The sequence below is a fragment of the Drosophila mauritiana genome, chromosome 2R, assembly GCF_004382145.1.
Source record: "Drosophila mauritiana strain mau12 chromosome 2R, ASM438214v1, whole genome shotgun sequence".
Lineage (NCBI taxonomy): Eukaryota > Metazoa > Arthropoda > Insecta > Diptera > Drosophilidae > Drosophila > Drosophila mauritiana.
The window spans coordinates 20,037,300-20,053,072 of NC_046668.1; the positions used below are offsets into that span (position 1 = coordinate 20,037,300).

The window sequence follows — 15,773 nt, forward strand, 5'->3', positions numbered from 1 at the left end:
TATTGTTACCTATTTTTTGGGCATATAAATTTTGGCGCCATTTTTAGAAAGCGACCCTCGTTCTTTGTACTGCTCAACTGAGAGAGTTTGCTTCCCGTGCAGTTTAGTTTGTACTTATGGGAAAGTGGAAGAAATGAGAAACCGCAAAATAGTTGCAATATTTCGCAGGAATTGGGATCTTCATTTATTTGTTTTTGCCCATTTAGTTCGTCTACTATTGTGCAAAACGCATTTTCCCTGCTTAGCGTTTTATTTGTTTTTACATGCCATTTATCGTTTTCCGTTTTGCTCACCGTCGCAGAGAGAGGGAGAGAACTCTCTTCCTCTCTCACCAATACCAACACGACGTCGCTGCTTGGCGGCGTTTCTTTACACTCTCACATCTTCTCTCGTTTTCTTCGTTGTGCGAACCGTTGCGTTCTTCCGTACAGTTCATTTTTAGCCGCACAAGAGCAAGGTTGGTTTCCTCTATTGAGTCCTAAATAATATTGTGCAAGATAAAATGTGAGGAGTATATGGAATTAGTTATACAGATATAAGTGCCTAGTTGTGTGAAGCATATTTGTAGTGCGAAAAGCAGTCTTGCGTCGTTGAATCAGTTGTGAATTTAATCAAGCAGCGCGTGTCTGTACCCCCAAGCCAAAGAGCAGAGAAAGCGTTGCCATTTTGGCTTTGACTTCTTCACTTTGCTCGCTGCTTCTTAGGCCTCGCCTCAAAATGGCCGCCAACGTCGCAGTTCCCCTTAATTTCCGCCCAAAAAGTAGCAATTTTCCAAATTGTTTTCTAGACGCCAAGCAAAACGCGCGCCTTTTTTGCTTTACTATTTCCTATAAGATATGCGGTTTTGTGCATTTGTTTTTACCCGACATTTAGCGTTTCTCTTTTAATTTGCCGGTTCGGTGTGAGAGCGGCATTGCTCTCTCTCGCTCTCTGAGAGAGTGAAATGTAGTCTGCTTAAGTTAATTTATTTGTAAATAATTTCTTAGTTCCTGGCAATCTAATTAAATGATTTTATTTTTATAAAAATAACATTTGTGAATATCAGCAGTAAAGAAAGTTGGGGTATAGTGATAAAAACCAAAGCGAGCCGCAAAGCCACGCAGTTCTCCCGCACTCTCTCTATCGAACATCTGCCGCCTTCATTTTTTTTTTTGCGCACCTCTGCCGCCGTCGACTGTGAGAGCGCTGCCTTCCTTTTTGGCAGTCGACGCTGACTCGTTCAGTTTTTTTGGAACCACAAGCGACAAAGGTTGGTGAACGGACGGCAGCAAACGAGATAAAAACTTTAAAAACATAAATTTTGTGACATATAACACATGTATAAGTGATAAACCAACAGCTTGTTCAAATAAACGGCTAGTTTCCAAGTAACTCCAAGAAGAGCGAGCACGAGGAAGAGTTCAAAGAGCGCTGTGATAAAACACGTTGAATAGACAACATTAATTGCTTAAAGCCCCCTTATTACTGCCTCTCCTGCACAAATTAAGTGTTTCTTTTAATTCTGTACCCCAAACGGCCATTTCCCCAGCATTTTCGAGGTTTTTTCATACATTTTGAGAGCGCGTCGCAGTCTGTACCAATATAAGGCAGTCATCGCATACAGAAAAAGTGTGTTGCCGTTTCGCTGCTTCCGCACTCGCCGTCGAAAGTAGTGCCACCTTTTGGCCAAATAGCGGGCCCTTTGAGCGCCAAACAGTTGCGGTGTCGAAGGTCCATGCATATTCCTTTGTAGAACACCAATTAATTTCATATTAATTATTAAGTGGCGCGCGTTCGAGCAGATAGAGGAAGCAAGAAGCGAGAGAGAGCAAGCGCGCGCGCGCGCATTTTCGGTTTCTTTTTTGTATTTTCTTGCTCAAGAGTGCTGAGCGATAGCCCTAGTAGTGGTGCCATCTCGCTTGCGCCGCCATCGCTTCGTCCCGGTGGTGGCCTGCTGTCTCGCTCACGCTACCCCTGCTGTTGTGTTTGCCTTGCTTTTTGGTACAGGAACATGGCGCGCTGCTAAAACGAAAATGTGATGCCCGTAACATTTTGAATTAAAGTTTTTAGTTTTAAGTTCAGTACAGTACGACTAAGTAGTTATAGGAATTTATGAATATTCTATGATAACAATAAAAAGCAAAGGCTTGGTTGTACAGCTTTCAGTTGCGCAGAATGTACAGCATTTTATCTCATCCCTAAAAACTATCTCTTGAGCTCCACTTCCAGCAACCATTGCTAAAATGTTAAGATCTGATTGTAGATGTCAATACAATAGCATAATTTTGGATATTACATGTCCAAATCGGTAATAACATAGATATAATAGGAAATGTTTTCATAACAGCTGTTACACTTGCAGAAACAAACGTTATTCAAATATCCAGCAAATAATTATTTATCTTCTTTCTTGCAGCTCGAACAAAAATTCACAGTTTAACACTTGTTAAATAGTTTCAACAAAAACACATTCAAATATGTCTGATAAGCCAAAACGCCCACTCTCCGCCTACATGCTGTGGCTCAACAGTGCCCGCGAGTCGATCAAGCGCGAGAATCCCGGAATCAAGGTCACCGAGGTGGCCAAGCGCGGTGGCGAATTATGGAGGGCAATGAAGGACAAGTCTGTAAGTAGTACACTTGGTTATTGCCATCCAAAGATCCTTACTTACACCACGATTTCTTCTCTTGCTGCGCTTAGGAGTGGGAGGCCAAGGCTGCTAAGGCCAAGGACGACTACGATCGGGCCGTCAAGGAGTTTGAGGCCAATGGTGGCAGCAGTGCTGCCAACGGTGGTGGAGCCAAGAAGCGCGCGAAACCCGCGAAAAAGGTGGCGAAGAAGAGCAAGAAGGAGGAGTCCGACGAGGACGACGATGATGAGAGCGAGTAGACTGGCTCATCCCCACCCTAATCCATCACCAAGTCACACACAACCAGCCAGAACCCCCCGCAAGCAAACAAGAACACTGGTGGCAACACCACATCCAAACATCAGCAACCACTGTCCCCCTTAATAGAATACAAAGCCGCCAAGCCCGATCATCTCATCGACAGCTTCAACAACGAGATCTGTTGAACGTTGTATCCATAATCACATACGCGAGAGAACAAAATACGCGATAATAAGCAAAATTGTATTTAAACACACGAGTTTTTAAGTTGATAGTAGTCGTTTCTTCTATAATGCCCATATACAAAGAAGAGGATAACCGACAGGAAAGGAGAAGAAATAAGATTAGCAGGATGTGCGTTGAGGTGTTTTTTTTTCGATCCTGCGGCGTTTCGCCTGGAATTGAAGAGGAAAGTAGTCCCCTTTGCATATAAATTGTGTAAAGTTAACGATAATTCCATTATAAATAAAAAGATACAAACAATTGCATCTTGTTCTCTCAGTAGTTGGATGATAGCGATTGAAAGATCGGGCAGCAAAGGGAAAGAAACAATCCACTTCACAGACGAAATACACGAAAAACAATACACACACCGCAAATGAATCGAACGAAATTTCGCTCAGGTCTTTTCGTCATTTTGCATTAAATTTAATGTTTAACGTCTTGTTAGCTAAAGATGTATAGCAGAAGAGGAAGTCGGAAGTTAGATGAGACAAGCAGATGTAATTGCATTTAATCGGTAGTTTTAATTGATTACTATACGTATTATTTAAAGAGAAAACCAACAAATTAAAATAAATACATTTTTTAAATGCGTTGAAAACCGAAATCTACTTATTTCCTCGAAGAAAGTTGACGAAGCAAGGTTTGTTTTGGTACTTTAAACGTTTTATTTTAAATATCGTTATGAATTCAATGGATGATGATTCATGCTACACTCTAAATGGATTTCCTTCGTTTCCGCTAGTTATGCAAAAATCAATGCAATGATTTCTGTGGGATTTAGTTTAGTATTATATTTATGTATATATTTAACTATTTATCGTATGGGATTTCGCATACAAATACCATTAAAGTTCTTGTTTTCACTTTGGGATTATCAAATGTTAACAGATCTAAAATAGAAACAACCCTTTAAACAATATCTTTTCAATGCAATGCTGTGATGATTCGGTTTCGTGTTGGGGGCTGCTCAGTTGAAACACGTAGAGATTAAAGCTTAGATTTAGATACACGCTCCTTAAGTGCCAGATCTTACAAATTAAGTATGGGGGGCCTTTGTTTTTTGGTTTTCCACGGTGTACAAAACAGAACGATGTTGCGCTTATTTATTACGGAGCTTAGTCTACAAAGTTATGGCAAACAAAAAACAAAGTCTCTCTCAGAGCCTTTCCACAAAAGAAACACAAAAGTCAAGAAACGAAAGAAGCTGTTCCAAAAGGGTGTCCATAGCAGGGTGGTTGTCCTGGCACCCAGCACAGATCGCCAACCATCATAGTGGGCTCTACATTGCGTCTAGTTGCGATTCAGCCAGAATATTGTCTTGAGAACGAAGTAGGCCAGGCCCAGACAGTAGACGATCTTCTCCCGCTGCGTGCGCTGCTCGTTGTTGATCTCGATGTTCAGCACCCGGCGATTCAGCTTGGCCAGCTGGCGTCTCAGATACAGGATCTCCTCGTGGGGCGTCAGCTCGCCCATGGGCGTGCCCTCTCGGTGCGCCAGCATCGAGGCATCCAGGTTGTTGTGCTGCTGTTGATTCAGCTGCGAGCGCTTGCTGGCACTGCCCGTGGTCAACTGGAAGACATAAGGTAGTCAAAGTTGCGCCAAATAGGGTTAGATGTGTGTACCATGTTAAGTGTCTGGTTTGGGAAAGTTTTCTGTTATCAATGTGAAGCAAGAGTCATTTTACAGAGCTCCCCCAAATATTTCCGGTGTCAATATAAGCAATAAACATTCGAAAAAAAACCCCAAGTCGAAATTTTCTGTATAGTCAGCCAATTTCTTTCGATCCGAGCAATGACAACCAGTCCCAACGTAGCAGAAGTGGATGATGGCGAGCTGCCGAAACTGGAGGCGATAATCAGCGCGCTGAAGTGCGAGCAGACGGGTCACATTATGGAGGCGATACTGCTCTACGAGGAGAGCATCTTCAAGTTGTCCCAGATGGCCGATGCGGAGCCGAGTCGCCGCCAGCTGTGTGGGAAGTACTTGAAGATGTACGAGGCGCGGGCCAAACAGCTGAGGGATCAGGTCAAAGGTCACTTGCACACCAGCAGGATGCTGGATCACATCACCATCGAGCAGGGTGCCAGGGGCAGGAGCTACCAGCGTCTGTTTGGTCCGTACTTGGACGATGCGGTGCGGGAGGCCCATCTCAACGAGCCACACCTCACGGAGCCGCCACACTTTAGGAATTTGCTCAACTTTTTGGAGGTGCTGGTCAAGAACTGTCGCTATCTAAAGTACATTCGCCTGACTACGCGTCCAGATGCGGCGGCGCCCAAGAATCAGTTGCAGATGCTGCAGCAAATGCAGAGCGACCTGGCCGGCGGCAACATCCAGATGAATTTCCAGATGGACGACAGTCTGCACGATCGCAAGATCGTGCTTAGCTCGGGAGTGGTGATTAAGATTGGCCGTGGCCTTCACTACTTCGAGCCCATGGAGGGCTCTTACAGTCTGGGTCTGTGTGATTTCGATTTTCGCAAGTGCCTGGCCACCGAGGTGGACATCTGGAAGTGTCGTCCTTTCGCGAGGCGCCTTAAGGATTCACAGGAGGGCGAGGATCGATCGGAGGCACATGCCTACTCCAGCGATTAACAAAAAGTGAGAGTGTGTTTCCACACAGTCGATGGAAATTGGGTCAGCCGTCTTATCAAAGCAGTATTAGGAATTCAATAAAACCAGCAGGCTGGTAATCTCTTTGCAAACTGAATGGGTGGCAAGCGCAGTGTGATCGCTATCTATTAACAATTTTGGTTGTTTTATTGCGTCATGTGTTGATTGCTAAGGTCTATAGTTGCACTTTCATCAAATCAAGTGCTCTTCAACAGAAATCGCAAAGAGTTACAAGCACTTGCAATTGATTTAAAAAACTAAAGGAAAATTGTGGATAGGATGGCACATTTACTCACCTGGGAGTCCGATTCAACGGAATTGGTGTCATTGGCTTGAAAGCCCATGCGGGCGACTCCATTGGCACGTACATATTGGGTGGCATGGACCTCCTCATCGTCGGCGTCCTCGTCGAGATCATTGCCATACAGATGATGGCCATTGGCCCGGATGGGCGAGCTCTCCTCGGAGGCCGAGGGAAAGTGTTGATCGGTGAGGGTGATGATGCGCGGCGGCGTCTGGACGCGCACCAATCCGACCGATGGGTTCTTGGGCAGAATGGAGTTCTCCAGCTGGATTTCCCGCGGGGCAGAGCGCGTCTCCAGGTGCTGATTGTGGCCCAGGACCACAATTCGATCCGGTACGTTCATGTCGATCTTGTCGTGATAGTTCCAGGAGCTGATCATGCCGTTCTGGTTGGACAGCAGCAGATCCTCATTGGAGTACTCCCCGGTGGCCTTAATTCTTTTGGGAACCCGCATCTTGTCGTTGATCTCGTGGGCGTACTTGGCGTCGCTGTAGAGATCATCGTCCAATCCATTGAACATGGGCGTCGGCGATTGCGGGGTCACCATGGCGATGTCCTGGGGAATCCTTTCAACTGATCCAATGGGCCTCACTTGCTTTTCTGCAGCGCAACTTTTGGTTTTTCGTTGTTTGTCCAATTTTTTTTTTTTAGGTAGAAGGCGGCCGTGAGAGAGACGTTTTCATAACAAATTAATAACCAGAATTTGGCAAGCGCAACATTTTCGTCCGGCTTGTGTGTGTGTGTTTGTTGCGTATTGGGTTTTTCGAATGCTTTCTACTTACATTGCTCCGGAAATGACAGAAAAATGTCCGAGAAATCCGTAATAATTTACAATTTTTCTCCTGCCTTTTGTTATGTGTGTGAGGAGATTGAGATAGAATGTGCTAAATAATACCAGGAATGACAGTCACTCTACTTCCACTATACAGATCCGACACTCTAGCTCCTTTTAAGCTAAATAATTATTTACCTCAATGTCATTAGAAAACTAGTTATTTAAGATGTTATTTTAGTTAATTTGATTATTCATTTTATTATTTTTTTGTTTCTTGAAGAGTTGCGGGATTCTTTTGTCTCGAACGAATAATTTACAAGTAGATTTAAGCGAAAACTCTAGTCTGCATAAGCTACATATGTAAATAAAATGAGCACTGTTAGTCTTTGCAAAGATGAAATACACCAAAAAGTTTGCTATGGATTTATAATACTTGCGCAGTGGTATGGTTCCATTATTGTTTAAGGGAATGTAAAAATAAGTAAAAATTCTTGTAATACTTTAAGATAATTAAGATTGAATACATTTTAAATTGTCTAAAAATTCCCACTAAACCACTGTTAACGTCACGCTGCGTGCTGTTAGGCGCTCTTCGTCGTTAGCCAACACTGAAAAATACTAACGCAGTGGGTCGCGCTCATTTTACAACAAAATTTTCTCAGCCGCCGACAGCTAGACGCGCGTCTTTTTTATCAAGTGATTTATGCTGAATTTACGGCGTTTCAATAGCCCCATCAAGTGAAAAACTGCAAATAAATCGCCTGAGAAGTGAGTAACTAAGTTGTGAAGCGTTAAAAGCTGCTAAAACTAAGTTAAACGGCGTTTAAAATGTGCCTGCCAAGAGGAAGAGAGCAAGAGAGAGTGCGCGTTCTGCCAGCGTCGCTGCCTGTGGAATGTACAGTTGCGGCAGCGACGTCGCTTTTCCTTTCGGCGCGCAAACACAAATAAATACAGAAAACTAGAAAAAAAAAGAAAACAAAGAAACTAGAGAAAACCGCAGCGTTACTTAAGTACATTAATAGATTGTGTGTATTTTGTAAACTATAAATAACATGCAGCACTCGCCGAGCACAACGTATAGATAACAACTAATAATATCCATTTTGCAGCACGTTTTTTCGACCGCAATTCATACACCATGGATCGCCGCCTGAGACGCCCGCGTCGCACGGAAGACGTGTCCAGCGGCCCACTCCTGGCCCAGTCCAAGCAGCCCAGCCTCCTGCCGGTGACCCGACGAACGGGCTCCCTGACAGCTGCCGCTGCCACCGCCACCACCACCGCCGGTCCCGCCACCCGGACACGTGCCTCCCCGTCACGCAACAAGGTCGTCGCACCGCCCTCGCCCGATCTCGGCCCGCGCACCCGTCGCTCCAGTCGGCCGAGGTCGTCGGTGGGTCCGCTGACCGGACCGGGATCTGGTTCCTCGCTGCCCATCAAGGCCGCCATCAAGGCACGCACGCCCATCCCAGAGGTTTCCGAGGTGAGTTCCCCAACACAAACCAGTTTTGCTGGCCGGTGGATAAGTGCTTATCTATATTTGATCAGTATTGCAAGCATCAGCAGTTTAGAATTTTGAAATCGATTGCATTTAATGCAAAAGCATACCAAAATTTTAGTTCCATGTATTTATTTTTGATTATCGTTACAATCAATTAAACTACTATACTATATTATTAACTGTAACTGTCCTACCTTTATTACAAATTTCGAGCTTCTGTTTCTGTGTGTTTTATGGAGCTGATAAGCAGCACCCAGTTCTGCCCTCATATGCTACCATTAGGAAATTCCGGGTTAAGATAACGAATTTGTAATTGTTGGGCTAAACTTCTGATTACAAGAATAGGGGAATCTTATTAGTGTACTCTGAAACAAATTTAACCCAGTTTTGAGTACCCACATATTTTTGTACTTTTGATTTTGATTATTTACTTATGGCATCCTTACTTATGATCTTAAATTACAGGTACCATCGCCCATTCGTCTGTCAACCAGCAATCTGCCCATGACATTGACCACCAACACATCCAGCGGTGCCCCGAACAAAGCATTTAACACAAGCTCCGTGAACAGCGGTAACAGCTTCAGCCGTACAACTACCAGCAGCACCACCACAACCACGGAGCGCATCGAGATCCGTGCCGAGGGAGACGGCGAGGTGGACACGGATTCCATTCGCAAGCGCATAACCGACCGACTGCGCAGATCGGTGTCCAAGACAATCTCGAATCTAGCTGGAACACCAGTGACAAACACCGAAGAGGGCAGTCGTTATAGTAGGAGTGTGTCCCGATCCGTCTACGACGATGAGAAGTCGTCCAAGCGTAGTTACTCCACGGGTGAGGAGGATATTGATGAGGAGGATGAACTGGAGGAGGATCAGTTCCGTAGTTTCAATGTAACCCGTAAATCGGCCACACCGGCGGAAATATCCTGCCGTCAGTTGAAGGCTCCTAGAGAATTTGGCGGTTGGCTAGGCGCCTTCCTGCTCCTGCTACTTCTGCCCACCGCCGTCTACTATTTGACATGGAGCTGCACGGCCAGGAACGCCTGTCAGTTTAAGCACCTCAATCTGGGTATACTGCTGGATGTGAACTACTTAACGCGCCAGGTGTTCCAGCCACGCGTGGTGGGTGCCTTTGCCGCCTATCAGGTGGTGGTATTTCTGCTGGTGGCACTGCTGCCAGGACGAAGGGTTCATCTCACCCGCGAGACCTACAAGTTTAACTGTCTAGCAGTTTCGCTTACGCTTTTGATTGCCGGCGGAATTGCCGAGTATCTGAAGTATCCAGTGGTCACCTTCGTTCTGCGTCACTATCTGCGTTTCTGCATCTTTGGACTCGTTGGCGCCTTTGTGGCAGCTGTTTGGAGCTACTGGCTGGTGGACACCGCCAAGTACAATGTACTGCGCCAAACGCTGACCAATGATTATGGCAGGACTGGCAGCTTTGTGGTGGACTTCGCGCTGGGCAGACAGCTCAATCCCAAGTGGCTAGGGCGCGTGGACTGGAAGCAGTTTCAGTACCGTCTCTCCCTGGTGACCACTTTGATCTATGCCAGCTGCTACATCTACCAGACGCTCGTGTGGCCCCAGAAGCCGCAGCTGGGGGAACAGGAGGGCTATCTCTACCAGGCCAAATACTACTGGAACAATGTAAACTATGATCCTGCCACCCTGTTCTCGGCCAGCTGCTTGCTGTTCTACGTACTGGACTCCATCATTTTCGAGCACCACTTGAGCTCATCCTTTGAGCTGCAACACGAAGGCTACGGCTGCTTGCTGCTCCTGCGCTACGCAGCCACTCCGTATCTGCTGACGGCGGTCACCAAGTATTTCTACGAGCAGCGTGTACCCATCTCCTGCTGGTATGCTCCGCTGGGAGTGGCTGCTCTGCTGTCTCTGGGATTGCTGGTCAAGCGATTCAGTTGCGCCTACAAGTACAAATACCGATTGAACTCGCAAAGTCCGATCTTCGCCAACATCGAAACTATTCACACGTATCAGGGAAGCCGTCTGCTGCTCAGCGGGATGTGGGGATGGGTGCGCCAGCCCAACTATCTCGGCGACATCGTGGCCCTGCTGGCCCTGGCTGCTCCCATGGCCCTGCGTCCGGCCTGGCCACCAGTTCTGGGTCTTAGCCTGATCATCCTGCTCCTGCTCCATCGCGCCACCCGAGCGAACGCCCGGAACCAGGAGCGCTATCACTCCTCCTGGCAGCGCTACAGCACCCAGGTGCGCAGCTACATCCTGCCCAGGGTGTACTAAGCACGAAGTTGACTTTTTATTTTCTGTGGCCATTCTTATTTTTATTTTTATTTCAGTTTGTTTTTATTTTATGTTTCGAATTTGTATATATAATACGTATTCATATTGCTCAGCCCATTACTTTTAGTACCAAAATTTGATTTTACACTCGCCGACACACACATTAAACAAAATTAATTTTCACAAACATAATTATAGTTAAAAACCATCTAGCTGTACGAACTTATGCGCTTAAGATCTAGACATCTAATATAATCAATACTTGTAATCTATGTGGTATGCATATAGATAGTACTTTTTACATTTAATATGAAATAAAAAAACTCTAGTTTCTATGCTATGAAGAAACGCACAACGACGTTTGTTCTTAATTTATTATGCCATTTATTATGCATAAGTGCAAACATTGATCCGTAGCAACAACTTTGCAGCAAGTCAGTTGAGTGCTGATAAGCTCCATGAATCGATTTCCACTTAGCACTTGCCAGACTTTAAGGTCACTCCAAGTGGATTTCAAGTTGAATCAAAATACAAATTATGAGCGGCCAGCAAACTGCGGCTGATGATGATGATGAATGTCAGTCAGCGAATAAAAGAAGTAATTTTGTGTAAAAATACCCGCTCCACCCACCACCTTCCGCTTTTCCGCTTTTCCGGACGGACCGCATAAAGTTCTTGGGTGTGGGCGTGGCACGCAGCCCTTACAACTGTTAATGACATTTACGAATGTTGGCGAGCCACCGAAACTTGGTGGACCTCATCCGTTTCCCCATTCCTTTTTGCCCCCCACACATAATGCCAAAATAATGACGAAGTCTGGGCTTGCACCTCCAAAAGACCTGCTCACAATACACTGAAAAAAATATAGTACATTTGTTACAGAATTATTTGTTTGCTTTAAAAACAAAAGGAGATTATAAAATGCGAAGTTTATAATTGAAGTTTATTATATCTCAAAATATATTAAATTTATTTATAGCTATAACATTTTTTTCAGTGCACAATGCCATAGAAAAATGACGCGGAAACTGTCAGAAAAGAAAGCAAATGGCGGGTGAAAAAATCGTGGAAAGCGGCTAGGAAAACCTCGACGTCGACATTTGCGGTTTGCTATACAAATGACCGACCGCCGCCGACTGCCCCGCCCACTTGACGAAAATTATACAATAATGGCGTCAACATTAGCAAATTGTGCGCTTGTCGCAGTTCCCATTTTGGCCATTTTCACAACCCCACCCACCACATTTCGTCCTTCGTCCTTTAATGAGCGTTTAAATTGGCGGATCCTGGCATTTGGCTTGCATTTTTGATTGATTGCCCAGGTTTTTTTGGTTTTCTGGTCAATGTGCATAAATGATTTATCCAACCAGGCGGTAATTTTAGGTAATTGTACAAAATAATATAGTAGTAGTATTAGTAGTAGAAATGAATTTTAATAAAAGAAAAAATTGGTAAAATTTGTATTAATATATTAAAAACTATTTGAAATTGACAAAATGAATGTGAATGTTTAGCTATGCTATTATTGCTATTATCTTAAGAAAAAGCTAGCAACATTTTGAATAGAAAATAGGTAAGAGGTATTAGCCACAAAACTAGTTTCCGCGCTAAAATGAATCATAGCATAAATCACGCCTTTTGTCAGAATCAGATAACGTTTGGCATAAATTTAGTTTTAATAGACTTAATGCTTGTACTTTTATCAAATAATTAATTACGGAGCAAAGTGTGGGCAACACCCAGCCAGATGACAAGATACTCTGGGATATCAGGTAACACCTTGGCGGGGTCAGAGCAGAAGGAACTGCTCCTGTTGCCGAGGCGTCTCCATATAAATTCCACTTTTAATAGTGCAACAACTAAGTTGGCAGTGGGCGTCTGCAGTTTGTTTGTCAACCAGTTTGCTGTTGGTTTTTGTTTGGCGTGTGGGCGTTTTGCCCCCTTTGCCATTCAATTATCTAGTTTTCTATAAATTTTCTTGGCTGCTGGCTGCAGTTCAGTGCATTTTGTTGGTTTGTAATTGGCCCATGTCAACAAGTAAGATCGATATCGCTGCCACACAATTTCAGTTCTGACATTTTCGCTTTTGTCGTTGGCCGAGCAATAAAATTGTTATTGATTGTAATTAGGTTTGTAATGGGGTTATTTATGTGTGCCAGTCAGTCAGTCGTTGTTTATGTAGTGCAGTGTAAGTGCTCACTTCGGGCAAAAGTCGTGATTGATTGATGGCCAGAAAGTAATTGCTTGAAAATCGAAAGCAACTTTTAGCGGCAATTTAAATCAATTTTCTTTGTGCACTCAAAAGCAGGCCTCTCAGCCAAATACTCTTCATATATTTCGCTTAAATCAAAAATCATGCAAACGCACTGTTTAAATTCTGAAAACATTTCTTTCAAATTGCAGTGAATTGGAATTAGAGACCTTCTTGGATCCCACGTTTCTTGGAATTTCTATCTGACCAACAGGCTCATAATTAATTCAAAGTCTGAGCCAAGTATCACTGACCAGGACCTTTCAGGACGACTTGTGCAGGGACCTTGAGGAAACCTCTTGACAAGTTCGCTGGACCAACAAAGGGACACTGGGAAAATAAGACAGGCACGCGTAATGCCCATCCTTTTGTTCGCCGGTGTCACATCCATCTTCATCAGTCCAAAGTTTGCATTTAAATTGGTAATTAACACAAAATGAAAACGAAAGCGGCAAGAAAAAGTGCCAGGCGAAATAATCACAAATACAATGGAACAAAGGACCCAAAAACAAGCTGACATTGAGAAGTGAAAACAGTGGAAAGCGGAAACAATCAACTACCGGGATGATAAGAAGTGTGTGCCACCGGAAGTGAAAGAGGCCAAGGGGCAGAAAGTCGGCTCAAAGTGCGAAATTGGCTATCTATCAATTGGCTTGAGGAAATCATGTGCACTGTTCAATTTTCAAACGTTAAGATTAATCTTAATACTTATGGTAATTTAAAAATCATATTCCAATACTAAGTCGTTAGTGTTTAAAGAGATATAGAATTCGTATTCAATCACTGTGAACTTCAAAAACCTATATCTCAACTTTTTAAAAAAATCCCTTTAATGAAAATAAAATTCGAAATCCAGCTGAAAAAGCCCAGTGAACCTAATAATTTCGTTGCTTTTGCTAACTGCATTGACTGCTTTCTGTTCCATTTTATGGTATCATTTTATTAAATCGAAAAAGAAATGAGAGAAGTAAAAAGGAAGAAAGAACACTATAGTCTAGTTCCTCGACTATCAGATACCCTACACTCAGAAGAAAGAGGCACCCTCAGTCGTAGGAGACCACGAATTAGGGGGACTAGGCAACTTTAAGTCTATGACTAAGGGTATAACAATAAAATATAAAATGGGGAGATAGTGGCAGCACGCCGAGACTCACGTCCTTGCATCGAAGGATGGCAATTGAATGTAAATAAGGAAGTGACAGCCAAAAATGGCGGGAATGAATGGGAAATTCATTCGTGAGAGGAAAACTCGGCGGGAGGAAGCCAAATCGTGTTGAGCAGGTCATCAAGGACAATCGCCAAATTGACGACTTAGTTGACAAAATTGCGAATAAAGCCATCGGACAGGTGACAAGCAATTTATTAACCATCAATTGAATGAATGAAGTCGATGGAGAGATTGAATTAGAAAAATGGCTGAAATCAGAATGAAAATGGAAGTTAAGATGTGGCAATTGACTAGTAAAGCCTTCTCAATATTCCTTTTTTGTTATTTTAAATGTTTTTAATCAGTCGAATCAATCGACTTAAACTAGTCCACAAGGTAAGTAATGATCAGGCAGATGATTTCTATCCAAACGAAGTTCCAAACCGAACTTTAATCAACAGGCCACAAACAAAAATCGAATTCGGCTGCAAATTAAGTTTGTATCTCCTTCTCGACGAAAAGCCAATTGCTGTAGCTCCGGCAACAACAATTAGTGCAATTTCTTGGCCAGAAGCAGGACGAAAAACGGAGAGCCATTACCTGCTCGACTTGGCCATAAACGTGAGCCCGAAGAAAAAAAATGGGATGGGCGGTGAAAAGAATATGCCCAGGCAAAACAAACTTAATTGTCTGCACAGTTTTATTTACTCCTCCGACGGACAGCGCAGGACAGGACAGTACTAACCATGTCCTTGCCACAGACAGATCCTGCTGGGGAAACCAAGATTGGGAGATGGGCCTGCGTCTGCTTGTAATTACTGTGCTACGAGTCCTGCGAGTCCTTCGCCTGCTGCACCCACTTAACGAACATGGCCAAGACTGGCCAAACAATAGGCCTGCACTGCTGTCTCTGAGCACCGAGGTACACTGAGAGAAATACTAGTATATCATATTATCATATTAGATATGGAAGACATATCTAGATGTTGGGTATACTTATTCGTAAAGCTAGAAAGTGAATGAAAATACTATAATGTGAAGAATAATTTTTGACATGCCCTCCAGATTTCTTTCAGTGCATCAGCATGCACGGCTCGTTGCCCGGATAAGTGATGCAGATCCCGCCCCTTGGTCCCCTGGTTTTGGCCTTGTTTAATGCTAACACAATAAACTTGACCGAAAGCCTGTTGTCGATGCAGCTGGAGCAGAGAGTTGAGTTGAGTCGCCGTAGAAGCTGTGAGAATCCGGAAGGTGGAGCTGGAGCTGGATGATCCCGCTCCACATATGTACGTATGGTTGGCCAGGCACTGGGAACAAGTCTGCGGCCATGTAGTAGGTGTTGCTATCGCATTTGCATCCGACCTTCCGCACCGCCCCGTTCCCTCTGCTGCCAATAACTCAATCAGTGGCGCACTGCAGTTGCTCCGGACCATTCATCATCGCCAGACAAAATATTAATCGCTCCTGCCCTTGCACTTACACGTGGCCAAATTGGATTCGAACGCGATTATGTCACACGGAGCGAGGCAAGGTTACAATTTATAATTGTCAAGCGGATGGAAGATATGCGGATGCAGCGATACATGGACTACATAGCCCAGACAAATGGTATATGATGCGGTCCACGGAGCGAGTTTGCACTATCCCCGGTGATTTATGTGGCCAGGAAATTGACTTGTGATATATGGTTCTTAATGCAGCGAGGACCTTGAAAAGGTGCCGCAAAATCAATAAGTGCATTTGGCTTAAAGCAAAAATTAAATACTTAGTGCAAAAATTGTGAAACTAGAGAGTTGCATGATCTCAGAAATGGGGTAAAATG

General features: G+C 44.1%; 4 protein-coding genes across 6 annotated transcripts; 3 read left to right on the forward strand and 1 right to left on the reverse strand.

The window, feature by feature from the left end:
• The first annotated feature begins 376 nt into the window (after window positions 1–376).
• Window positions 377–3,353, forward strand: LOC117135959 (high mobility group protein D). Of its 3 annotated transcripts, none has more exons than XM_033296553.1 (3): window positions 377–457; window positions 2,396–2,606; window positions 2,681–3,353. In XM_033296553.1, exons 2-3 carry the CDS (start codon window positions 2,457–2,459, stop codon window positions 2,867–2,869), a joined length of 339 nt encoding a protein of 112 aa, XP_033152444.1. In that variant the 5' UTR covers window positions 377–457; window positions 2,396–2,456; the 3' UTR covers window positions 2,870–3,353. The 3 variants fall into 3 exon arrangements, with proteins under 3 accessions (XP_033152444.1, XP_033152446.1, XP_033152447.1); XM_033296555.1 differs by lacking the exon at window positions 377–457 and adding an exon at window positions 1,225–1,249; XM_033296556.1 differs by lacking the exon at window positions 377–457 and adding an exon at window positions 1,296–1,393.
• On the reverse strand, window positions 3,238–6,904 carry LOC117135958 (transport and Golgi organization protein 11). Its single transcript, XM_033296552.1, has 3 exons — window positions 6,795–6,904; window positions 6,005–6,623; window positions 3,238–4,664 (listed from the first exon to the last, which is right to left on the reverse strand). The coding sequence occupies exons 2-3, from the start codon at window positions 6,557–6,559 to the stop codon at window positions 4,386–4,388; spliced, it is 834 nt and encodes a 277-aa protein (XP_033152443.1). The 5' UTR covers window positions 6,560–6,623; window positions 6,795–6,904; the 3' UTR covers window positions 3,238–4,385.
• On the forward strand, window positions 4,830–5,848 carry LOC117135960 (MIT domain-containing protein 1). The gene has a single exon (XM_033296557.1). It carries the CDS (start codon window positions 4,887–4,889, stop codon window positions 5,688–5,690), a length of 804 nt encoding a protein of 267 aa, XP_033152448.1. The 5' UTR covers window positions 4,830–4,886; the 3' UTR covers window positions 5,691–5,848.
• Window positions 6,905–7,425: 521 nt separating the features above from the next.
• Window positions 7,426–10,905, forward strand: LOC117137002 (lamin-B receptor). The gene is made up of 3 exons (XM_033298188.1): window positions 7,426–7,555; window positions 7,897–8,270; window positions 8,754–10,905. The coding sequence occupies exons 2-3, from the start codon at window positions 7,926–7,928 to the stop codon at window positions 10,551–10,553; spliced, it is 2,145 nt and encodes a 714-aa protein (XP_033154079.1). The 5' UTR covers window positions 7,426–7,555; window positions 7,897–7,925; the 3' UTR covers window positions 10,554–10,905.
• The last annotated feature ends 4,868 nt before the right edge of the window (window positions 10,906–15,773 follow it).

Coding starts and splice junctions, on each gene's coding strand:
- LOC117135959 (XM_033296553.1), top strand. CDS start 2,457: ATGTCTGATAAGCCAAAACGCCCACTCTCCGCCTACATGCTGTGGCTC. Junction 2,607..2,680: donor GGGCAATGAAGGACAAGTCT/GTAAGTAGTACA, acceptor TGCTGCGCTTAG/GAGTGGGAGGCCAAGGCTGC.
- LOC117135960 (XM_033296557.1), top strand. CDS start 4,887: ATGACAACCAGTCCCAACGTAGCAGAAGTGGATGATGGCGAGCTGCCG.
- LOC117135958 (XM_033296552.1), bottom strand. CDS start 6,559: ATGGTGACCCCGCAATCGCCGACGCCCATGTTCAATGGATTGGACGAT. Junction 4,665..6,004: donor CCGTTGAATCGGACTCCCAG/GTGAGTAAATGT, acceptor TATGTCTTCCAG/TTGACCACGGGCAGTGCCAG.
- LOC117137002 (XM_033298188.1), top strand. CDS start 7,926: ATGGATCGCCGCCTGAGACGCCCGCGTCGCACGGAAGACGTGTCCAGC. Junction 8,271..8,753: donor CCATCCCAGAGGTTTCCGAG/GTGAGTTCCCCA, acceptor CTTAAATTACAG/GTACCATCGCCCATTCGTCT.